At 49.2% G+C, this 25358-nt stretch overlaps 1 protein-coding gene and 1 long non-coding RNA gene across 2 annotated transcripts in view; both read right to left on the bottom strand.

The window, feature by feature from the left end:
- LOC142599197 (lens epithelium-derived growth factor-like) overlaps nucleotides 1-11580 on the bottom strand; it is a 93248-nt gene extending 81668 nt beyond the window's left edge. The window contains exons 1-3 of the mRNA XM_075739103.1: nucleotides 10768-11580; nucleotides 9994-10089; nucleotides 9583-9645 (exon numbers count right to left, since the gene is read on the bottom strand). Of these exons, the coding sequence (XP_075595218.1) occupies nucleotides 9583-9645; nucleotides 9994-10044 (114 nt within the window). The 5' untranslated portion in view covers nucleotides 10045-10089; nucleotides 10768-11580. The remainder of the gene's footprint in view (nucleotides 1-9582; nucleotides 9646-9993; nucleotides 10090-10767) is intronic.
- LOC142599224 (uncharacterized) overlaps nucleotides 1-25358 on the bottom strand; it is a 620151-nt gene that overhangs the window by 466047 nt on the left and 128746 nt on the right. The window lies entirely within an intron of this gene.

Genomic DNA, 25358 nt, shown 5'->3' with positions numbered 1-25358 from the left:
GTAAGCCCAAGGCCTAGACAACCCGCCAACTCCTCCAACCCCAACTTTTACCCTTCCTGCCAACTCCTCCAAGCCCAACCCATACCCCTAGCCTAAAACCCAACCACTCTAACCCCAACTGAAAGCAGCTCAAACCCAACCCCCAGCCTAACCCTCAACCCCTCTAAACACAAGGCCTAGTCTAACCACCAAACTTGCTAACACCAATGCTCTACCCTAACCGCACCCCTCTAACCAAAACCCTTATCCTAACTGCCGACCTCTCTGAGCCCACCCGTCAGCCTGACCCCCTAACTCCTTAAACTCCAACACTTTACCCAACTCAAATGACAACCCCTCTTACCCTGACCCTTCCCCTAACCACCAAACCTTCCAAAGCCAATCCTTCCAAGACCTGCTGCCAAACCCTCTAAGCTCAACCCTTACCCTGCCCACCAACCCCTCCAAGCCTAATCCTTACTCTGTCCACCAACCTCTCAGTGCCCAACCCTTACCCTGCCTGTCAACCTGCCAAAGCCCAACACTTTCCCTAACCCCAAATACTCCAAGTCCAACCCTTTCCATGCCCTCCAACTCCTTCAACCCTACCACTTCCAAGTACAGCTCTTATCTTACCCACTAACCCCTGCCCGCCAAACCCTCCAAGCCCAAACCCAAATACCCAACCCTTACCCTAACTCCAAATCCCCCAAGCCCAGCCCTTACCCTTCCCACCAAGCCCTCCAAGCCCATCCCTCCCAAGCCCATTAACCATTCCACACCCAACTCCTCAAAGCAACCCCTCTAAGACCAATCCTTACCCTACTCACCAACTCTTCCAAGCCCAACCCATACCCTACCTGACAACCACTCCAAGACCAACCCTTATCCTGCACATCAACTCCTCCAAGCCAAAACCCTACCCTACCAGCCCACCCCTCATATGCCCAACCCTTATCCTCCCTGCCAGTCCTTGCCCACTCCAGCACAGTCTTGCAGTCAAATTCTCTTGAGCGCTAACAATGCCTTTTGCAGTAAATTCTTGTCACACTCTGACCAAAGCTCTGGGCTTCCCCACACATACCAGCCAAAACTTACTTCTACTGCTAAGCTCTCATCTGAACTGTGCACTTAAAGGGCACGCGTCCATTGCCCATGCCAACGTAAGTCCTCAGAGCCAACTTCTCTTTCCTGCATATGCCTTGCCTTCCACAGCCCATTCTGTTGCACTCTGACTGCAGTTGAGCACCTTGCTTCCCCTTGCTTGACAGCTGAAATGTGTGTCTACCACTAAGCATCATCTCAACTGCTCACTTAAAAAGGACACACAGCCACTGCCCACACCAACACAAGTGCTCACAGCCATTTTCTCTTTCCTGCCTACAACTGCCTTCTGCAGCTAATTCTTGTTGCACTCTGACTGAAGCTCTGGGCACTCTCCTCGCTCACCAGCCAAAACCCATCTTTACCAACAAGCTGTTCGCTCGACTGTGCAAGGACCTGCAGACACTGCCCATGCCAACACAATATTCACAGCCAAATTCTCCTACCTGCCTGTCCTGGGTTTGGTTAGGATAGAGTTAATTTTGACCAGAAGCTGGGATGGGACACAGCCAGGACAGCTGACCCAAACTAGCCAAAGGGAGTATTCCATACCGTGTGACATCATGCTCAGTATAAAAGGGGGGCTAGTCGGGGAGGGGCAGCATGTCTCCAGGGTGCGTGGCTCGGGGACAGTCCAGCTTCGGGATGGGTCTGAGTGTGCGGTCTGAGTTGTATGGTCGTTGGGTGAGAAACTGCACTGTGTATTCTAAGTACTGTTGTTGCTATTTCCCTCTCCCATGCTGTCCCAGTAAACTGTCCTTATCCCAACCCACGAGGTTTTGCCTTTGTCTTCCCATTCTCCTCCCCATCCCGACGGGGGGTGAGCGAGCGGCCACGTGGTGCTCAGCTGCCAGCTGGGGCTAAACCACGACAGTCCTTTTTGGCGCCCAATGTGAGGCACGAAGGGTTGAGATAACGGCAGATTTGACCCGAGTGTGTTGAAACAAAGTCGTTAAGTACTCGTTGCATTATTTTAAGCAGCCACTGGTCACAATGGTGTTTTGTTTGGTCATGTGGCTGTGGTATCTAAACCCTTACTTGCTGTATGTACTTCTTGCGATGCTGTTTATCATCTCTGGGAGAGGGGTCTGAGTTCTCATTTTGCTGTACTGTGCGATATCGACTTATGATATGATAACATCAATGGTCATGAGCTTAAGTTGGTATTTGTATGGGGCTTTGCTGTCATGCCCGTACCTCGGATGACATCTTTTTGAATTGATTAATAATCGCACCCAATCTATGGGAAAGACGGAGGGGAATACTTTCTCCCACTCTTTCACCTCCCCTTTTCCGTTCAGGCTAGTCACAGCAGCTTTTTGAGAATTTTGAATACCCTTGGGATGTTCAAGCCAGCATGTTCCTATTATTATGTCTCCTGAATGTGTTTCAAATCTTGTTCAGGGTTACAAAAAAGTGTTTTAAGAATACCACCCAGGGTTCTTCCCCAAGGGTGAATAGTCAGGGCTGGCATGGCATGTGGGAGAATATGGGCAGGTATCTAGAGAACTTTTCACCCCAAAAAACTACAGGACCCTGATGAAGCGATAGAATATTTGAAAGGAAAATGCTGTGGTTATTCCAAGGAGGCACAACTTACCGCCCTGTGCTGGGCCCTGGCCACTGTCTACCAAACACTGCTCGATAGTAGGCAGTGCCATGAAGGGGAAGAGAGGGAGAACAGACCCACCGGCACGACAGGCACAGCGGCTAGCCCAGCCCCCACGACAGGCACAGCGGCTAGTTCAACCCCCATGACAGGCACTGTGGCCACTCAAACCCCTGTGACAGGGACTACGGGTGAACCAAAAAACCAACCCGTACCGGTATCAGTTGGCCCTATACACAAGAAGAAATAGAATCAGTTCGCTTAGTGAAGGATGATGATGAACCGAGACCATCACGAGAACAAGAAGAGCCAGAACCAGAAGTGATCACCCGATCCCTGTCCCTGAGTGAGCTGCGAGATATGCGGAAAGATTTCAGCCGCCTTCCAGGGGAGCACATCATTACCTGGCTGCTCCGATGCTGGGATAACGGGGCCAGTAGCCTGGAATTAGAGGGCAGGGAGGCCAAGCAGCTGGGATCCCTGTCTAGGGAAGGGGGCATTGACAAGGCAATTAGGAAAAAAGCACAGGCCCTCAGACCTTGGAGGTGACTCCTGCCAAGTGTGAGGGAAACATACCCCTTCAGTGAAGATGTATGTCGGCCAGGCAAGTGGACCACCATGGAGAAAGGTATCCAGTACCTGAGGGAATTAGCTGTGCGGGAGATGGTTTATTATGACCCGGACAATGTGCAGTTACCCACAGACCCTGATGAAGCCCAGTGCACATGACCCATGTGGCGGAAGTTTGTACGGAGCGCACCATCATCGTACGCCAACTCACTGGCGGTAATGGACTGGAAAAGCGAAGAGGCGCCAACAGTGGATGAAGTGGCTGGCTGACTCCAGTAATATGAAGAGAGTCTTTCTTCCTCCTTCATCTCGGCTGTCGAGAAACTGTCCCAGGAGTTCCAGCAATTCAGAGAGGATATGTCTTACTCCCCACCTGTACGGACCAGTGTCTCAGCTATTTGGAGCAAGCGTTCCTCTGCTCAGGAGAGAGGATATAGAGGGTACACACCACGAGGCACCCTGTGGTTTTTCCTGTGTGACTACGGAGAGGACATGAGGAAGTGGGATGGAAAGCCTACCTCAACCCTACAGGCATGAGTACATGAGTCGCAAGGCAAAACAGTCACAAAAGGGGATTCTCCCAGGAAAAATGCCACTTCTGTTTCCAACGGGCAGTCCTCCAGACCAAGTGGAAGGCCTACTCATACGTATGATCCTCTTGAAGGGACCTCTAAGTCATTTTTGCAAGAAGTGAGTAGCGAATATGATGAGCAGGATCCAGCCAGGTGGAGGAAAGGGACGACCGGGTTTATTGGACTGTGTGGATCCGATGGCCTGGCACGTCAGATCCAGAAGAGTATAAGGCTCTAGTGGACACTGGTGCACAGTGTACTTTAATGCCATCGAGCCGTGAAGGGGCAGAACCCATCTATAGTTCTGGAGTGACAGAGGGATCCCAATAGTTGACTCTGCTGGAGGCCAAAGTGAGTCTGACTGGGAATGAGTGGCAAAAGCACCCCATTGTGACTGGGCCAGAGGCTCCGTGCATCCTGGGCATAGACTACCTCCGGAGAGGGTATTTCAAGGACCCAAAAGGCTACCGGTGGGCTTTTGGAATAGCTGCCTTGGAGACGGAGGACATCAAACCATTGTCTACTTGTCTCTCAGAGGACCCTTCTCTTGTGGGGTTGCTGAGGGTTGAAGAGCAACAGGTGCCAATCACTACCACAACAGTGCACCGGCGGCAATACCACACCAACAGAGACTCCCTAATTCCCATCCATAAGCTTCTTTGTCAACTGGAGGGTCAGGGAGTGATCAGCAGAACCCACTCACCCTTTAACAGTCCCATATGGCCAGTGCAGAAGTCCAATGGAGAGTGGAGGCTGATGGTAGACTATGGTGGCCTGAATGAAGTCACACCGCCAATGAGTGCTGCCGTGCCAGACGTGCTGGAACTTCAGTATGAATTGGAGTCAAAGGCAGCCAAGTGATATGCCACAATGGATATAGCTAATGCATTTTTCTCGATCCCTTTGGTGGCAGAGTGCAGGCCACAGTTTGCTTTCACTTGGAGGGGCATCCATTACACCTGGAACCGACTGCCCCAGGGGTGGAAACACAGCCCCACCATTTGCCATGGACTGATCCAGAGTGCACTGGAACAGGGTGAAGCTCCGGAGCACCTGCAGTACATTGAGGACATCATCGTATGGGGCAACTCAGCAGAGGAAGTCTCTGAGAAAGGGAAGAACATAGTCCAAAAACTTCTGAAAGCTGGTTTCGCCATAAAACGAAGTAAGGTCAAGGGACCTGCACAGGAAATCCAGGTTTTATGAATAAGATGGCAAGATGGGCGTCGTCAGATCCCAATGGATATTATCAACAAAATAGCAGCCATGTCTCCACCAACCAACAAAAAGGAAACACAGGCCTTCTTAGGTGTTATGGGTTTCGGGTGAATGCACATTGCAAATTACAGTCTGATAGTAAGTCCTCTCTATCACGTAACCTGGAAGAAGAATGATTTCAAAAGGGGCCCTGAGCAACGACAGGCCTTTGAACAAATTAAACAGGAAATTGTCCATGCAGTAGCTCTTGGGCCAGTCAAGGCAGGACCAGATGTAAAGAATGTGCTCTGCACCGCAGCCGGGGATAATGGCCCTACCTGGAGTCCCTGGCAGAAAGCACCAGGGGAGATTCAAGGTCGACCCCTGGGGTTTTGGAGTCGGGGATACAGAGGATCCGAGGCCCGCTACACTCCAACTGAAAAAGAGATATTGGCAGCCTACGAAGGGGTTCGAGCTGCTTCAGAAGTGATGGGTACTGAAACATAGCTCCTCCTGGCACCCTGACTTCCTGTGCTGGGCTGGATGGTCAAAGAGAGGGTCTCCTCTATGCACTGATGCTACGTGAAGTAAGTGGGTCGCATTGATCTCACAGCGGGCTCGAATAGGAAACCCCAATCGCCTAGGAATTCTGGAAGTGATCACAGACTGGCTAGAAGGCAAAGATTTCAGAATGTCGCCAGAGGAGGAGGTGACACGTGCTGAAGAAGCCCCACCATATAATAAGATAACAGAGGATGAGAAACCATATGCCCTCTTCACTGATGGGTCCTTTCGTACTGTGGGAAAGCATCGGAGGTGGAAGGCCGCTGTATGGAGTCCTACACGATGAGTCGCAGAAGCTGCTGAAGGAGAAGGTGAATCAAGTCAATTTGCAGAGGTGAAAGCCATCCAGCTGGCTCTAGACATTGCTGAAAGAGAGAAGTGGCCGATGCTCGACCTCTCTACTGACTCATGGATGGTGGCCAATGCCCTGTGGGGGTGGTTACAGCAATGGAAGCGGAGCAACTGGCAACGCAGAGGCAAACCCATCTGGGCTGCCCCACTGTGGCAAGATATTGCTGCCCGGCTAGAGAAGCTGGTTGTAAAGGTACGTCACGTAGATGCCCACGTACCCAAGAGTCGGGCCACTGAGGAACATCAGAACAACCAGCAGGTGGATCAGGCTGCCAAGACTGAAGTGGCTCAGGTAGATCTGGACTGGCAACATAAGGGTGAACTTTTTATAGCTCAGTGGGCCCATGACACCTCAGGCCATCAAGGAAGAGATGTGACATATAGATGGGCCCGTGATCGAGGGGTGGACTCGAGCATGGACGCCATCTCACAGGTCATCCATCAATGTGAAACGTGCACCGCAATCAAGCAAGCCAAATGGGTAAAGCCTCTGTGGTATGGAGGACGATGGCTGAAATATAAATATGGAGAGTGCTGGCAGATTGATTACATCACACTCCCACAAACCCACCAGGGCAAGCGCTATGTTCTTACAATGGTGGAAGCAAACACCGGATGGCTGGAAACATACCCTGTGCCTCATGCCACTGCCCGGAACACTATCCTGGGTCTTGAAAAGCAAGTCCTGTGGCGACATGGCACCCCAGAGAGAATTGAGTCAGACAACGGGACTCATTTTTGGAACAACCTCATAGACAGCTGGGCCAAAGAGCATGGCATTGAGTGGGTGTATCACATCCCCTACCATGCACCAGCCTCAGGGAAAATCAAACGATACAATGGACTGCTAAAGACTACCCAGAGAGCAATGGGTGGTGGGACCCTCAAACACTGGGACACACATTTAGCAAAGGCCACCTGGTTAGTCAACACTAGGGGATCTACCAATCGAGCTGGCCCTGCCCAATCAAAACTTCCACTTACTGTAGAAGGGGATAAAGTCCCCATAGTGCACATGAAGCATATGTTAGGGAAGACAGTCTGGGTTAGCCCTACTTCAGACAAAAGCAAACCCATCTGTGGGATTGCTTTTGCTCAGGGACCTGGGTGCACTTGGTGGGTCATGCGGAAGGATGGGGAAATCTGGTGTGTACCTTAAGGGGAATCTGATTTTGGGAGAAAATAGCCAATAAGTCAAATTGTCTGTTGTTAATTGCTACGGGGGCCAAGCCTTCCCCTCCACCATATAACAAAACAAAAAAAAAAGCCCTTAGGGAACACCAGCAACCAGGGCGGGCAGAGCATGGCGCATCAGTGTGCATGTAAGGGGACTGAAGCTCTGCCAGCTCGACCAGGGCGCAATGGTATCCACCCGGCAGAAAGCCATGGCCTCTCTAAGCTCTGCGCCCACCATGACTGATGCAGCTTTGGAAGAAGGGGCAGGCAGCTCAGGAGGACTACAAAGATGTCATTTGGCTATGCAGGGAGAAAATTAGAAGGGCCAAAGCCCAGCTAGAACTTAATCTGTCTACTGCTGTAAAAGACAATAAAAAAATGTTTATATAAATACATTGACAATAAAAGGAGGACTGAGGAGAATCTCCATCCTTTATTGGATGTGAGGGGAAACATAGTGACAAAGGATGAGGAAAAGGCTGAGGTACTTAATGCCGCCTTTGCCTCAGTCTTTCGTAGTAAGACCAGTTATTCTCCGGGTACCCAGCCCCCTGAGCTGGAAGACAGGGACGGGGAGCAGAATGAAGCCCCCATAATCCAAGGGAAAATGGCTAGCGACCTGCTACACCACTTAGGCACACACAAGTCTATGGGGCCGGACGGGATCCACACAAGGGTACTGAGGGAGCTGGTGGAAGTGCTCACCAAGGTACTTTCCATCATTTATCAGCAGTCCTGGCTAACCAGGGAGGTCACAGTTGAGTGGAGGTTAGCAAATGTGAGGCCCATCTACAAGAAGGGTCAGAAGGAGGATCTGGGGAACTACAGGCCTGTCAGTCTGACCTTGGTGCCGGGGAAGGTTATAGAGCAGATCATCTTGAGTGCCATCACACGGCACGTACAGGACAACCAGGTGATCAGGCCCAGTCAGCACGGGTTTATGAAAGGCAGATCCTGCTTGACTAACCTGATCTCCTTCTATGACAAGGTAACCCACTTAGTGGATGAGGGAAAGGCTGTGGATGTTGTCTGCCTAGACTTTAGTAAAGCCTTTGACACAGTTTCCCACAGCATTTTCCTGGAGAAACTGGCGGCTCATGGCTTGGATGGATGTAGGCTTCGCTGGGTAAAAAAGTGGCTGGATGGCCAGGCCCAAAGAGTTGTGGTGAATGGAGTTAAATCCAGTTGGCAACTGGTCACAAGTGGTGTTCCCCAGGGCTCAGTACTGGGTCCAGTTCTCATCAGTATCTTTATCAATGATCTGAACGAGGGGATCGAGTGCACCCTCAGTAAGTTTGCAGATGACACCAAGTTGGGCAGGAGTGTCAATCTGCTTGAGGGTAGGAAGGCTCTACAGAGGGATCTGGACAGGCTGGATCGATGGGCCAAGGCCAATTGTGTGAGGTTCAACAAGGCTAAGTGCCGGGTCCTGCACTTGGGTCGCAACACCACCATGCAAGGCTACAGGCTTGGGGAAGAGTGGCTGGAAAGCTGCCTGGCAGAAAAGGACCTGGGGGTGCTGGTCGATAGGTGGCAGTATATGAGCCAGCAGTGTGCCCAGGTGGCCGAGAAGGCCAACAGTATCCTGGCTTGTATGAGAAATGGTGTGGCCAGCAGGACTAGGGAAGTGATCGTCCCCCTGTACTCGGCTCTGGTGAGGCTGCACCTCAAGTACTGTGTTCAGTTTTGGGCCCCTCACTACAAGAAGGACATTGAGCTGCTGGAGCGTGTCCAGAGAAGGGCAACAAAGCTGGTGAAGGGTCAAGAGCACAAGTCTTATGAGGAGTGGCTGAGGGAACTGGGATTGTTTAGCCTGGAGAAGAGGAGGCTGAGGGGAGACCTTATTGCTCTCTACAACTACCTGAAAGGAGGTTGTAGCGAGGTGGGTGTTGGTCTCTTCTCCCAAGTAACAAGCGATAGGACAAGAAGAAATGGCCTCTCAAGTTGTGCCAGGGGAGGTTAAATTGGATATTAGGAAAAAAAGGGTTATCAAGCACTGGAACAGTCTACCCAGGGAAGTGGTTGAGTCACCATCCCTGAAAGTATTTAAAAGACGTGTAGATGTGGTGCTTAGGGACATGGTTTAGTGGTGGACTTGGCAGTGCTAGGTTAATGGTTGGACTTGTTCTTTACCGTCTTTTCCAACCTAAATGATTCTATGATTCTAAAAGTATCAAAACTAGTTCTAGCTCATACCACTGACATGGGGATGGATGCAATTAGTCCGGTTTTATACGAATAAGGTCAGGCTCAGACTTTAAAAAAAAATCTTAATTAATTTAAAGGAACTTATGGGAGAAGTTTTCAAACACCTTTTTTCAAACACCTTGAAGTTTTCAGGCACCTTTTTCATCTGAGCAGAGATAAAAGCACTATAAACTGATGCAATCTATTATTAAAGAAATCAGACTATCCCATAAGAAATCCAGATTCTAACAAGTTAGTTTAATATATTGTTACCTTTCTCTTCCTTCCTCTTCTAACAACTTTAGGAATACATATATCATTTGTTTTCATCACATCCTATGAAGATAAGAAAAAATAAAGTGTCTCAGCAAACTTAAGATATAGTTTAAATGATGAAAAATTTCTCAGAGAAATCACATAACTGAAGCTTCTGATATGCGACTTAGGCAAATAATTTCATCACATTAAGATGCTTTCTCTGATGATATCTCCGATTCCCATTAGTTTCAATGAGTGGTATAAATATATCTGAATACATATGAAACTTTACATTTTAAACCACTCCCGAGACAGTCACAGTGCTAGCAACTGTAGCTGCTAAGTATTTGAAGATACAGTTGCAAGTCAAAGTACACAGTATAAAAGTTAACTTCTTTAGGTTAAAAAGATTAACATTCCACATACTTTGCTACTGAGTTTTTCAAACGGGACATCATCATCTTTGACAGTATCCATCTCTCTGTCTTCTGTAGGTAAATTATTATCCTGTTTACTTGATGACTGAAAATGGAAAAATTAACATGGAGTTAGTTCATTTGTAGAAAAACAGAAGTGAAAAAGAGGAACTCAGCTATCAGACTGCTTTGCACTTTCAGTTTAAATAGTTTATGGCTATATATGTACATTGCTTCTTTAGATAGGCATCAATATCCCCAAATCAAACATGTTCATTTTCATATGTGTACCTCTTGCTCTCTACATTTCTTTCATATTTACAGACAGTTGTCAGAATGGGTCAAAAATATTGCAACATACCATGATAGAACTAAAAAAAAAAAAAAATTAAAAAAAATTACACCAGTACTTATTCCATTTTATGTTCGTGGTAGCATCATTACATTTCTCCATATTTGTACTTCTAAATGTTCGTACCAATACCAAAAAATTCATCTGGACAAATGCTTATGTATGTATATGGATCAGAACGAGCAAACAATATGAATGTAAAGGTGTACAAACAAAATGCAGTAGACTACAAACAAGGCATTTAATGGTTTAAGAGCTAAAATTCAGTAACACTGATCATCAGTAAATGGACGTTGACAATGCTATGCTTGAAAAACAACAAAACAAAAAAACCTTTAGAAGAACTGGTTTTGAGAGAGATATATTTAGATCTATTTTAGTGATATATCTAAGTTTGACGATCAAGAGTTTGTAATACTTGGAAATAATCACCTTAGCCCTGTGAGAAAAAGAAAAAGAGAGCAAAAGAGGGCGCGCACAAAAGTGAGAGATAAAAAGAGATAAAAAGAGAGGGAGAAAGAGAACGCAAAAGATAGCGAGAGAGAAAAAGAGCAAATAGAGAGAGCCGAGGGGGAGCAGGGGGGTGGAGGTAGGTAAGGAAGACGTGAGAGGGAAAGGTAGAGAGGGGAAGAGAAAGAGAGCAGGAGAAAGAGAGGGAAGAAGTGGGAGAAGATATAAGTAGAGAGAGGGGGAAAAGATAGAGAGGTAGAGAATAGAGGGAAGGGGAAGACAGATGGGGAGAACGAGAGGGATACAGGAGATGGGAGGAGAAAGAGAGAAAAAGAGAGAAGAGGAGGGAGAAACAGAGAGGGGGAAGAGGTGGACACAGAGACAGTGTGTGAGAGAGAGATGGAGGAAGGGAGAAGGAGAAAGAGGCAGCAAAAGAGTGGGAGAGAGACAAGGACAGGAAAAAGAAAGAGGGAGGAATAAATAGCAGGGGACAAAGATAGGGAGAGAGTGAAAAAAGATAAGGGAAAAGGAGGGAGAAAGAGAGGAAAAAGAGAAGAAAAAAGAGAGTGGGAGAGAGAGAAAGAGGGAAGGAAAGAGAGATAGAAAAGGAAAAGAGAAAGAGAAGGGGAAAGGGAGAGGTGAGGGGGGGAGGGAGAGACAGAGGAGAGGGAGAGAGAAGCGACTAGGCAAAGAGAGTTATCAAGACCAAAAAAAGCAGGGATGAGGGTGGAGGGGAAACAGAGACGGTGGGGAGAGAGAGAGGTGGGGTAGCACAGATAGGGAGAGGGGACTAAGACCAAGACAGAGGGAGACTGAGAGCGTCTGATTTCGACCAGGAGGGGGAGCGTCCAAGTCTGAGAGAGGAAGGGGAGGCAAAAGAGAAAAGGGGGAGGGGCTGAGAGTCACACACACACATAGAGACTGAGAGTGATGAAGAGAAATAGAGATGCCAAGGCCAAGAGAGAGACTGGAGGTGGGGGGGAGAGGGAGAGAGAGGGAGGTACCAAGGCGGTGAGTAAGAGAGAGTGAGAGAACTTGCAAAAGGGAGACCAAGAAAGTCAGATGAGTGCAAACGAGAAAGAGTCAGAGAGAGGGAGAGAGTCAGGGAGAGAGAGTCTGAAACTAGGAGAAGGAAAGGGAGAAGGAGAATGAATGAATGAATGAATGAGAGACAGAGAGATGGAGATTAAGAGAGAGGAGAGAAAGAGATTGAGATGGGGAAAGCTTCGAGACAGACCAGGCAACACTGAGAGGGAGAGTGTGAGAGAAACCAAGAACATGTGAGAGAGAGAAAATGATGCGGCAGGGGATCCTGAGATTGAGAATGAGAGAGAGAAATTGAGAAAGCTGGGGAGAGTGACCCCAAGAGAGGGAGATGGGGAGAGATAAAGAGATAAAGTGAGTGAGGGAGAGGCTGAACAAGGGAGAGGCGCTGAGGGAGGCTCTGAGAGACAGACTAAGCAGCAGGGTAGACCAAGACACACTGAGAGAGATGTACCGATAGAGAGAAAGGCAGAGAGACAGAGAGATCAAGAGTGAAACTGAGATACACAGATAGAAAGAGGCAGAGAGACCAAGAGAGAGTATGGGAGAGAGACTGGGGGAGAGAGAAGCACACACCGCGACAGATCGAGATCAAGAGTGTGAGCAAGACTGAGAACTAGAGATGGGAAGAAAGAAAGAAAGTGAGAGGTAGGCTGAGGGAGAGGCCAAGAAAAATGGGGCAAGAGATCGGGGGATGGGGGGGACAAGCAGGGTGGGGAGAGCGAGAGCAAGGGTGGGGAGAGGGAGAGGGAGCGTGCGACAGGAGGGAGAGATAGGGGGAGGTGGGGGGAGACATGGCAAAAGACAGAGTGAGGAAGGAGGGGGACAGACTGAGACATGGAGATGAGAGTGTGAGAGACAGAGTAAGAGCAAGGGCAAGGTAAGAAGGGGAGAGAGATTGAGAGAGTAAGACTTCGTGTGAGAGAGAGACCCAGAGAGACTGAGGGAGAGACTGACACAGAGAGGCAGAGAGGGAGATCGCTGGGGTGAGAGCCCAACAGAGAGACGGAGACCAAGGGCCTGGAGAGTGAGATAAATTGAGAAACTGTGAAATAGAACAAGAGGCAGAGGGGGTGACTGAGAGAGATAGGGAGAGAGACAGAGGGGGAGGGGAGAGAAGAAGCACAAGATGGGGAGCGAGATATGCAGAGAAAGTATCCAAAAGAGAGTTCTGGGGGAAGGTGCCGATAGAGCAAGAGTCTGAAAGAGACTGGGAGAAGCCAAGACAGAGAGGACTAGAGAGGAAGAGTGTCCTGGTTTCATCAGGGATAGAGTTAATTTTCTTTCTAGCAGCTGGTATAGTTCTGTGTTTTGGATTTAGGATGAAAATAATGTTGATAACACACTGATGTTTTTACTTGTTGCCAAGCGGTCAAGGACTTTTCAGCTTCTCGTACTGCCCTGCCAATGAGAAGGCAGTGGGTGCCCGAGAAGCTGGGAGGGGACACAGCCAGGACAGCTGACCCAAACTGACCAAAGGGATACTCCATACCATATGACGTCATGCTCTGTATATAACTGGGGGAGTTGGCCAGGAGGTGGGGCAGCTTGGGGTCTTGCTAAGCATCAGCTTTGGGTAGTGAGAAATTGTGCTGTTCATCACTTCTTTTGTATATTATTATTACTACTATCATCTTCCTTTTCTGTCCTATTAAACTGTATTTATCTCAATCCATGAGTTTTCTTTTTTTTTTTTCCCATTTTTGATTGTCTCCCCCATCCCACTGGGAGAGGGGTGGTGAGCGAAGGGCTGTGTGGCTGTTTTAACTGCCATCCAGGTTAAACCATGACAGAGGGGAAGAGAGAGAGTCTGAGACAGAGAGGGAGTCCAAGATAGATAGATAGGAAATTGAGATACACTGGGAGACAAAGTGAGGGGGAGAAAAAGCAAGGGAGAGAGAAAGATAGAAGGAGGAGGGAAAATGAGGGATACAGAGGGGAGGAAGGAGGGGGAGGAGAGAAGTGAACAGAGACAGAGAGATGTGGAAAGTGAGAGGGGACAATAAAAGAGTTATAAAAGAGTTAATGAGACAAGAAACGAGAGGGACGAGCAGGGGAGAGAGGGGAGAGGGAAGGGGGAGCGGGAGATAGGCTGTACAGAAGAGAAAGACTAGAAAAATGAGATGAGAGAAGGGCAAGAACCAGCAATGTGGCCTTGCTGCATAGAAGGTATCCTGAGCTACATTAGGCAAAGTATTGCCAGCAGGTTGAAGGAGGTGACATGGACATACTGCAGAGAGTCCAGTGAAGGGCTATGAAGATTATTAAGGGACTGAAGCATCTCTCCTATGAGGAAAGGCTGAGAGAGCTGGGTCTGTTTAGCCTGGAGAAAAGAAGGCTCAGGGAGGATCTCATCAATGTATATAAATACCTGAAGGGAGGGTGCAAAGATGGAGCCAGGCTCTTTTCAGTGGTGCCTAGATACAGGATAAGAGGCAATGGGCACAATGTGAAACACAGGAGGTTCCATCTGAACATAAGGAAAAACTTTTTTACTGTGAGTAACTGAGTGTAACTGAGTACTGGAAGAGGTTGCCCAGGGAGGTTGTGGAGTTTCCCTCCTTGGAGATATTAAAAAGCCATCTGCACATTGTCCTGGGCAACTGGCTCTAGGTGACCCTGCTTGAGCAGAGGGATTGGACAAGGAGACCTTCAGGAGTCCCTTCCAAACTCAACCATTCTGTGATTCTCTGATACTGACTGTGCAATAATAGAGATGAGAAAAAGTTGAGTGATGAGAAGAATGAGAGAGGGAAAAGAGACAATAGTGAGAGATGAGAGAGAAGCAAGAGAGATGTGAGACGACACAGAGAGACAGAGCAACAAGATGTAAGACAGACAAGAGAGGAAAGGGGAGAGAGAGAGAGAGAAAGAGATGAGATACATGAGACGAGGGAGACATAAGAGGTGAGAAAGACAAGGAAGGGAAAGAGATGAGAGTAATGAGAGGGGCAAGAGGGACAAGACGAGATGAATGAGAGGCGAGAGAGGTATGAGAGATAAGATGAATGAGATACACTAAGACACAAGAGAGACATGAGAGAGAGAGGAGAGACGTTAGAGAGAGACAATAGAGGAGGTAGAAGCATGAGAAAAATGAGAGCCATGAGAGACGACAGGGCAAAGAGATGAGAGAGGAGAGAGACAGTACAGATGAGAGAGAGGAGAGAGGAGAGAGGGAGGGAGAGACACAGAGACGGACAGATGAGACAGCCTTGAGAGATTACATGAGAAAGATGAGAGAAAGAGGAGAGCAGAATGAGAGAGAGATGCGAGAGGGGCACAGCAGAGATGGGAGAGATGAGAGTGACGAGATACTCACATGATGCGAGAGAGCCATGAGAGACAAGAGGGAAGACAGACACTGAGAGATGGGAGAGACGGGAGAGAGTCACGAGAGACCATGGGGGTGACAGAGCCAGAGAGGAGAGAGAAGGTACAGATGAGACAGGTGAGAGGGAGAAGACATGAGAGAGACGAGAGAGAAAAGAGATAAGACACGTGAGACACATGAAAGACGAGAGGTATAAGAGAGAGAGAGAGAGAGAGAGAGGAGAGCTGTGTTGAGTTTGCATGGCAAGGTTTTGGTAGCGGGGGGGTTATGGGGGTGGCTTCTGTGAGAAGCTGCTAGAAGCTTCCCCTGTGTCTGATAGAGCCAATGCCAGCCGGCTCCAAGACGGACCTGCTGCTGGCCAAGGCCAAGCCAATCAGTGCCTCTATGATAACATATTTAAGAAAGAAAAAAACAATTAGGGAGAGCTTTTGCAGCCAGAGAGAGGAGTGAGAAGATGTAAGGAACTCTGCAGACACCAAGGTCAGTGCAGAAGGAGGGGGAGGAGGTGCTCCAGGTGCCGGAGCAGAGATCCCCCTGCAGCCCGTGGTGAAGACCATGGTGAGGCAGGCTGTCCCCCTGCAGCCCATGGAGGAAGGATGATGGGATGTAGAGATTCCACCTACAGCCCGTGGAGGACCCCACGCTGGAGCAGGTGGAGGCACCTGAAGGAGGCTGTGACCCTGTGGGAAGCCCACACTGGAGCAAGCTCCTGGCAGGACCTGTGGACCCGTGGGGGACCCACGCTGGAGCAGTCTGCTCCTGAAGGTCTGCACCCTGTGGGAGAGACCCACATTGGAGAAGTTCGTGAAGGACTGTCTCCCGTGAGAGGGACTCCATGTTGGAGCAGGGGAGTGATGAGAGGAGTCCTCCCCCTGAGGATGAAGAAGCAGCAGAAACACCGCGTGATGAGCTGACCGTAACCCCCATTCCCCGTCCCCCTGTGCCGCTGAGGGGGACGGAGGTTGAAGCCGGGAGTGAAGTTGAGCCCGGGAAGATGGGAGGGGTGGGGGGAAGTGTTTTAAGATTTGATTTTATTTCTCATTCCTCCACTCTGTTTTGCTTGGTAATAAATTAGATGAATTCCCTCTCTAAGTTCAGTCTGTTTTGCTCATAACGATAATTAGTGAGTGATCTCTCCCTGTCCTTATCTTGACCCACATGCTTTTTGTTATACTTTTTCTCCCCTGTCTAGTGAACGAGGGGAGTGATAGAGTGGCTCTGATGGGCACCTGGCCCCCAGCCAGGGTCAACCCACCACAGAGACACAAGAGATGGGAGATGAGAGAGAGGAGTGAGAGGATAGAGAGTATAGAGAGGTGGTGGGTTGAACTTGACTGGCCGCCAGGTGCCAATCAAGCTGCTCTATCACTCCCCCTCCACAGTAGGACAGGGGGACAAAATATAATGAAAAAGCTCATGGGTCAATATCAGGACAGGGAGATCACTCACCAACTACCATCACAGAAAAAACAGACTCGACTTGGGGAAGATTAATTTAATTTATTTCCAATTAATAACAGAATAGGATAGTGAGAAATAAAAAAAACTAAAACCACCTATCCCCCCTTGCCTTCTTCCCAGGCTCAACTTCACTCCCAACTCTTCTGCCTCCTCCCCCACTGAGTAGTACAGGGGGGAACGGGGAATGGGGGTTGTGGTCAGTTCATAACAGTTCATGCCTGCCACTCCTCCCTCCTCACACTATTCCCTTGCTCCAGCATGAGATCTTACTACAGGCTGCAGTTCTCCAAGAACTGTTCCAGCATGGGTTCTTTCCACAGGGTACAGTCCACCCGGAACAGATTGCTCCAGCGTGAGTTCCCCACAGGCCGCAGTTCCTGTCAGGACCCTGCTCCATTTTGGGGTCCTCCACAGGTGGCAGGTGGAATCGCTACACCCCCTCATCCTTCCTCCATGGGTTGCAGGGGCACAACCTGCTTCACCATGGTCTTCACCACGGGCTGCAGGGAAATCTCCGCTCTGATGCCTGAGGCACCTCCTCCCCCTCCTTCATCACTGACCTTGGTGTCTGCATAGTTGTTTCTCTCATATATTCTCACTCCGCTCTCACATCTGCTGCAAAATGTTATTACCCCTTGTGGGATGTCGGACTTGTCTGGGCTTGTTGGTGCCGAATACGGAGTCACTGTGAGTCGGCAGAAAGTAGCGGGGTCCGACTTGAGCAAGAGTGCAGATTGAGCAACATGCTTATCTTGCACTAATAAGCACCGGACCTGAACAAAGGCAAGGGATGAGCAACTTGCTCATCTTGACAGATGTGGTACCTTACAGTCTACTACTCGAATCAACTGAGTGACGCCTGGGGTGAGGGGGAGGCTTCACAGCCCGACATTACTTCGGTAAAGCTAAACAGACCCCCGCACCTCTGTACTGCACACCTTTGTTCTCCGCTACTCCCCCCCTTCATCAACAGCGCAACAAGCCTTGTTAAGGGCCAATCGGCACGTGATACTTGATTTAGTCCCACCTCACCAAAAGTATATGTGGTGGGTTGCCCCTGACTGGAGGCCAGGTGCCCACCAAAGCTGCTCTATCACTCCCCTCTCCTCAACTGGACAGGGGAGAGAAAATTTAACAAAAGGCTCATGGGTCGAGATAAGGACAGGGAGAGATCATTCACCAGTTACTGTCATGGGCAAAAGAGACTGAACTTAGAGAGGAAATTCATCTAATTTATTACCAAGCAAAACAGAGTAGAGGAATGAGAAATAAAATCAAATCTTAAAACACCTCCCCCCACCCCTCCTTTCTTCATAGGCTTAACTTCACTCCCGGTTTCTACCTACTCCCTGCTCAGCGGCACAGGGGGACAGGGAATGGGGGTTGCAGTCAGTTGATCACACGTCGTTTCTGCCGCTTCTTCCTCCTCAGGGGGAGGACTCCTCACACTCTTCCCCTGCTCCAGCGTGGGATCCCTCTCACGGGAGACAGTCCTCCATGAACTTCTCCACCGTGAGACCAGGACCAGACTGCTCCAGCACGGGTCCCCCCATGGGGGTCGCAAGTCCTGCCAGCAACCCTGCTCTGGTGTGGGGTCCTCTCTCCACGGGTCCACAGGTCCTGCCAGGAGCTTGCTCTAGCACGGGCTTCCAACGTGGGGTCCTCCACAGGCTGCAGGTGGAATCTCTGCTCCGGCACCTGGAGCACCTCCTCCCCCTCCTTCTTCACTGACCTTGGTGTCTGCAAAGTTTCTCACATCTTCTCATTTCTCTGGCTGCAAAAATTGCTGCTCCTTTTTTTTTTTTTTTTTTTTTCCCCTCTTAAATATGTTATCACAGCAGCGCTACCACTGTCCCTGATGATTGGCTTGGCATTGGCCAGCGGCGGGTCCATCTTAGAGCCAGCTGGCATTGGCTCTATCAGACAAAGGGGAAGCTTCTAGCAGCTTCTCACAGAAGCCACCCCTGTAGCCCCCCCGCTACCAATATCTTGCCACACAAACCCAATACAGTATAAATCTGGCATTTAGAATCCTCTATTTCAAGGATGAGAACTCCAACTATCCAGACAGGTCCACGGGCTTGGACCTTTCTCCTCCCCAAGCAGGGACGCCTCTTTGGTAAGACTTGTGCCTCCAACTAATTCGGATGTTACCCCGGGAAAGGATTGTTAACAAAAGCGCTGAACTATTAACTTGAGCTCGATTTTTGCAGTAAGTGTATTTATCAACAGCAATTCAAAACTTTTTATATCTGTTGCCTCAATAAATTACCTATCTTTTTCAACTTTGCAAAACTGTTTCAGTGAAAGTCCTTGAGAGGGCTCTGACAGGCAAACGTTGACTCTGATGAGTGGCTATACACACAATCCTTTAGACATAAACTGTTGACCAAGTCTGGGACTAAGACTGGACCTAGTCACACCTAGACTACTCTCTGAGAAGGAGTTTAGAAAGCAAGGGGGTTCTTTCTGAACCTCGTGACTCAACGGGAGGGCCTCCCTCAGTCACACATCAGACTCGTACCCTTTACATGGCACCCATTCTTAAATATGTTATCACATAGATGCTACCAGTGTAGTGGATTGGCTCAGCTTTGGCCAGTGGCGGGTCTGTCTTGGGGCTGGCTGGAACTGTCTCTGTCTGACATGGGGGCAGCTCCTGATCTTTTCTCACAGAGGCCACCCTTGCAGCCCCACCACTACCAAAACCTTGCCACATAAACTAAATAAAGAGAATGGAGAGGCAAGAGAGTGACGAGACAGAAAACAGAGATGAGAGGCAAAAAAAGGTGAGAGACAACAGAGACTGTGAAGATGAAAGAGATCAAAGAGATGAAAGAGATGAGAGAGACATGAGAAAGAGATGAGAGAGACACGAGAGAGACATGAGAGAGACTCAGGAGATGAGATCGGTGGCTCTTTTACCCACTTCATGGGTCCCCTACTGTCCTGGTTTTGGTTAGGATAGAGTTAATTTGCACAAGGAGCCAGGACAGGTGAGCCAAGCTGGCCAGGGGACTATTCCATGCCATGTGACATCATGCTCACCATAAAGAAGGCTAGTTGGGGAGGGGCGGGTCAGCAAGGCTCAGGGTCAGTCTGAGTGTGGGCTGTGCATCCAGTTGGTCATCAGATCGGTAAATTACCTTGTGTTATCACTCGTTGTGTATATTCCGTTATAAGTACTGTTGTTATTTCCCTCTCCCTTTTCTGTCCCAGTAAACTGTCCTTATCCCAACCAAGGAGGCTTTGCCTTTGCCTTCCCATTCTCCTCCCCATCCCACTGAGGGGGGAGAGGTGAGCGAGGGGCCACATGGTGCTCAGCTGCTGGCTGAGGCTGAACCACAACAGTCCTTTTTGGCACCCAATGTGGGGAACGAAGTGTTGAGATAACGACAGTTATGACCTGAGCATGTTAAAAAAAAGTTGTTATAAGCATTTATAATGTCATTTAAACAGTTGCTGGTAACAGTGATGTTTTGTTTGGACACGTGGCTGTGGTATGCAAACCCATGTTCAGTCTATGTAATCCCTGCGGCGCTGTTTATAACCTCTGGGAGAGGGGTTCATATTCTCATTTTGTTGTATTGTGTGATATCGACTTAAGATAACATCAATGGTCATAAGGTTATGCTGGCATTTGTATGTGGCATTGCTGTCATGCCCGTACCTTGGACGACATCTCTCAGAACTGATTAATAATCGCAATCTATGGGGAAGACATACCTTCTCCCACTCTTTCACCTCCCCTTTTCCGTTCAGGCTAGTCACAGCAGCTTTTGAGAATTTTGAATACCCTTGGAATGTTCAGGCCAGTATATTCCTATTGCTAGGTCTCCTGCATGTTTTCCAAGTCCTGTTCAGGGTTAGCAAAAATTGTTTTAAGAATACCACCCAGGGATCTTCCCCAAGGCTGAATAGTCAGGGCTGGCATGGCATGTGGGAGAGTATGGGTGGGTATCTAGAGACCTTCTCACCCCCAATGGTTTGGAGCTTCACTCCTGAACAACTACAGGACCCTGAGAAAGTGATAGAAGATTTGAAAGGAAAATGCTTTGGCTATTCCACAATTCACCGCACTGTGCTGGGCCCTGGCCACTATCTACCAAATACTGCTCGATAGTAGGCAGTGTCATCGGGGGAAGAGAGGGAAAACAGACCCACTAGCACTGCAGCTACCCCAAGCCCCAGAACAGACACTGTGGCTATCCAAACCCTGGTCACAGGCAGGGTAGCTGAGCCAAAAGACCAACTCGTACTGGTACCAGTCGCCCCTATACACAAAAAGAAATACACAAGGAAATCGGTTCGCTTAGTGAAAGATGATGATGAACCGGGACCGTCACGAGAACAGGAGGAAGAGCCAGAACCAGAAGTGATCACTCGATCCCTGTCCCTGAGTGAGCTGCGAGATATGCGGAAAGATAACGGGGCCAGTAGCCTGGAATTAGAGGGCAGGGAGGCCAAGCAGCTGGGATCCCTGTCTAGGGAAGGGGGCATTGACAAGGCAATTGGGAAGAAGGCACGGGCCCTCAGCCTCTGGAGGCGACTCCTGTCAAGTGTGAGGGAAAGGTATCCTTTCAGCGAAGTTGTCATCTGTCGGCCAGGCAAGTGGACCACTATGGAGAGAGGTATCCAATATCTGAGGGAATTAGCTGTGCGGGAGATGGTTTATTATGACCCGGACAATGTGCAGTTACTCACAGATCCTGATGAAGTCCAATGAACCCGACCCACGTGGCGGAAGTTTGTACAGAGCGCACCATCATCGTACGCCAACTCACTGGCAGTAATAGAGTGGAAAGTCAAAGAGGCACCCACAGTGGATGAAGTGGCTGGCTGACTCCGGCAATATGAAGAGAGTCTTTCTTCCTCCCTTGTCTCGGCTGTGGAGAAAGTGTCCTGGGACGTCCAGGAACTCAAAGAGGGTATGTCCTATTCCCCACCTGTACAGACTAGTATTTCAGCTATTTGGAGCAAGCATTCCTCTGCTCCGGAGAGAGGATATAGAGGGTACACACCATGAGGCACCCTGTGGTTTTACCTGCGCAACCAGAGGACATGAGGAAGTGAGCAATGACAAGCCTTTGAACAAATTAAACAAGAAATTGTCCATGCAGTAGCCCTTGGGGCAGTCCAGGTGGGACCAGATGTAAAGAATGTGCTGTACACCACAGCTGAGGAGAACGGCCCTACCTGGAGTCTCTGGCAGAAAGCACCAGGGGAGACTCGAGGTCGGCTCCTAGGGTTTTGGAGTCGGGGATACAGAGGATCTGAGGGCCGCTACACTCCAACTGAAAAAGAGATATTGGCAACCTACGAAGGGGTTCGAGCTGCTTCCGAGGTGATTAGTACTGAAGCACAGCTCCTCCTGGCACCCCGACTGCTGGTGCTGGGCTGCATGGTCAAAGAAAGGGTCCCTTCTACACACCATGCAATTAATGCTACGTGGAGTAAGTGGGTCACACTGATTACACAGCAAGCCCGAATAGGAAACGCCAATCGTCCAGGAATCCTGGAAGTGATCACAGACTGGCCAGAAGGGAAAGATTTCGGAATGTCGCCAGAGGAGGAGGTCACACGTGCTGAAGAAGCCCCACCGTATAATAAACTACCAGAGGATGAGAAACCATATGCCCTCTTCACTGATGGGTCCTGTCACGTTGTAGGAAAACATCAGAGGTGGAAGGCCGCTGTATGGAGTCCTACACGATGAGTCGCAGAAGCTGCTGATGGAGAAGGTGAGTCAATTTGCAGAGGTGAAAGCCATCCAGCTGGCTCTAGACATTGCTGAAAGAGAAAAGTGGCCAGCGCTGTACCTCTACACTGAATCATGGATGGTGGCCAATGCCCTGTGGGGGTGGTTACAGCAATAGAAGCAGAGCAACTGGCAGCAGACAAACCCATCTGGGCTGCCCCACTGTGGCAAGATATCGCTGCCCGGCTAGAGAAGCTGGTTGTAAAGGTACTTCACGTAGATGCCCACGTACCCAAAAGTCGGGCCACTGAGGAACATCAGAACATCCAGCAGGTGGATCAAGCTGCTAAGTTTGAAGTGGCTCAGGTGGACTTGGACTCTCAACATAAGGGTGAATTATTTATAGCTCAGTGGGCCCATGACACCTCAGGCCATCAAGGAAGAGACGCAACACATAGCTGGGCTCATGATCGAGGGGTGGACTTGACCATGGACACTATCTCACAGGTCATCCATGAATGTGAAATGTGCACTGCAATCAAGTAAGCCAAAGCCTCTCTGGTATGGAGGACGATGGCTGAAATATAAATATGGGGAGGCCTGGCAGATCGATTACATCACACTTCCATAAACGCGCCAAGGCAAGCGCTGATATCCATAAAGTAGAATTTTCCACTTTCCAGGGACAGAAATGTGTTTGGGTTAGTGATTAGACACTGTTTAATTTAAGGTTAAATGCACTACCTTGCTTTGCTGACGACTATACCTTTGAAGAAGAGCCGAAAGACTGATAAAAAGCATGCTTTGCTAAAGAGTATCCTTGAAGGAGAGCTGAAAAACTGATAAAAAGCAAACATCCTGCCCCAGAAGGTGCTGAGAGCTGGGCTATTGCCAGAGAGGCCTGAAGTCAAGAAGAACCACCAGTAACCAGGGGATGGGAAAGGTGGCTGGGGGGGGATGGGGACAGAGGACACAGGTTCACCACCACCTACCCAATTAAAGAACTATGCAAGTTACACCCCCCCACACCCTCAAGGAGCATGCCTGCTAATTTAAAGATTCTTGACCAATAGTAGATGATGTGGTAATTAATAACCAATTAGCGTAAATTTAGGTGGGTTTTTCTAATCCTGTAACAAGATAAATATGTGGTAGATTCTGTGTGTAGTGTGCTATCTTTGTGGAATTACCACCTAGCACCCATCTCTGTGCAGAACATGAAATAAATAAAATACCTCTGCTCTGTGTGTGTATATTGACATACTGCACACGGGGTAAACGATCCCACTTTTGGGACAACAGCGCTATGTTCTTACAATGGTGGAAGCAACCACCGGATGGCTGGAAACATGCCCTTTTTCCCATGCCACTGCCCGGAACACTATTCTGGGCCTTGAAAAGCAAGTCCTGTGGCGACATGGCACCCCAGAAAGAATTGAGTCAGACAATGGGACTCTTTTCCAGAACAACCTCATAGACACCTGGGCCAAAGAGCATGGTATTGAATGGGTGTATCGCATCCCCTACCATGCACCAGCCTCTGGGAAAATCGAACAATACAATGGACTTCTAAAGACTACACTGAGACCAATGGGTAGTGGGACCACCTCGCCTCAGTCGGCGAGGAATACAGCAGTGGCAACCATAAGTCCTGTGGCTGAGTGCTAGATTAAGGCAGATAAGGGGTTCCCAAAGCCCGGGAAACCTGAGGAAGAGTGGAGAGACCTTTCAGGGACCTGCAACTCTCACGAGTGAGGTTAACGTAGCCTGTGCGAAGCTGAAGTGGCTTGGGCATTGCCAGGAGCAACCATGGGAGATTTAAATGGCCCTAGGGAGCACTAATGACCCGGAGCGCTGCAAACAGTGTGCAGCACATCAGTTTGAGCAGTAGAGAGCGCAGGGCTAGCCCTGTAATCTGCTTGTAGGTCCACAGCCCAGGGAAGTGCTCTAGGTCTCCGCCAAAATGGTGGGCACTCGCCTCAGAGCTAAAACCAGTGTTCCTACAGAGAACATCTCCCCTGAGATGATTGACGCATTCACCCAGTCAGAAGCGGTAAGGAAGGAGACTTCAGTACAGGCAGTAGGTTGCAGTGAGTGCCCAGACCCTTCTCCTGGTGAAAAGGTAAGTACCTGCACAAGGTGCACACAGGTTGATTATCTGTTGTGTCAGGTGGCTGAGTTGCAGGAAACAGTTAAAAGGCTGCACAGTATTAGGGGGGCTGAGACAGAGATAGATAGGGGGTTTCATAACCAAGTACCTGTAGTGGGCACCACAGAGAATGAGGCACCTTGGACCCTGGTGACCCACAAAAGTAGGGCTCCGCTTCAGTCTTCACCCTCCAGCTTCACAATCAAAACCAGATATGAAGCCTTAACAGCTGTAGACACCCACAAGCAAGGTGTGCAAGGAGAAATTGTACCAGCAACACACAGTGGATACCGTAAAAAGAAATGATGAGTGCGTGTAGTGGGTGACTCTCTGTTAAGGTGCCCATCTGCTGACCTGACAGGGAGTCACGAGAGCTACACCGCCTTCTAGGAGCCAAGATGTGAGATGTTGCCGAGAGGGTGCCATAACTTGTCAAGATCACAGACTACTATCCACTGCTACTCTTTCATGTGGGCATCAATGACACTGCAAGCCAGAACCTGGGGAGAATCAAGGAAGACTATAAAGCCCTGGGGGTGCAAGTGAAAAACATTGGTGCCCACGTTATCTTTTCCTCCTTTCTACCAGTTGGAGGGAAGGGGGCAGCCAGAAATGGATGTATAATGCATATCAACTCCTGGCTACGTGGCTGGTGCCATCACAAGGGGTTTGGCTTTTATGACAGTGGGACATTCTTTGACTATAACCTGTTAGAGAGGGATGGGAACCACCTGTCTAGAAGAGGCAAGGGAATCTTTGGCAGCAGGCTGGCCAACTTGGTGAAGTGGGCTTTAAACTGAAGGATTCAGGGGATGGGGTCCAAAGTGGCGATGCTCATGCCATTGCATCCAACTGGGGAATAAGCCAGGCCAACCAGAGCAGTGACA

Source organism: Balearica regulorum, chromosome W (genome assembly GCF_011004875.1).
Source record: "Balearica regulorum gibbericeps isolate bBalReg1 chromosome W, bBalReg1.pri, whole genome shotgun sequence".
Lineage (NCBI taxonomy): Eukaryota > Metazoa > Chordata > Aves > Gruiformes > Gruidae > Balearica > Balearica regulorum.
Note: the sequence above shows the minus strand (reverse complement) of the source record. Positions and strands in the feature narration are given on the sequence as shown.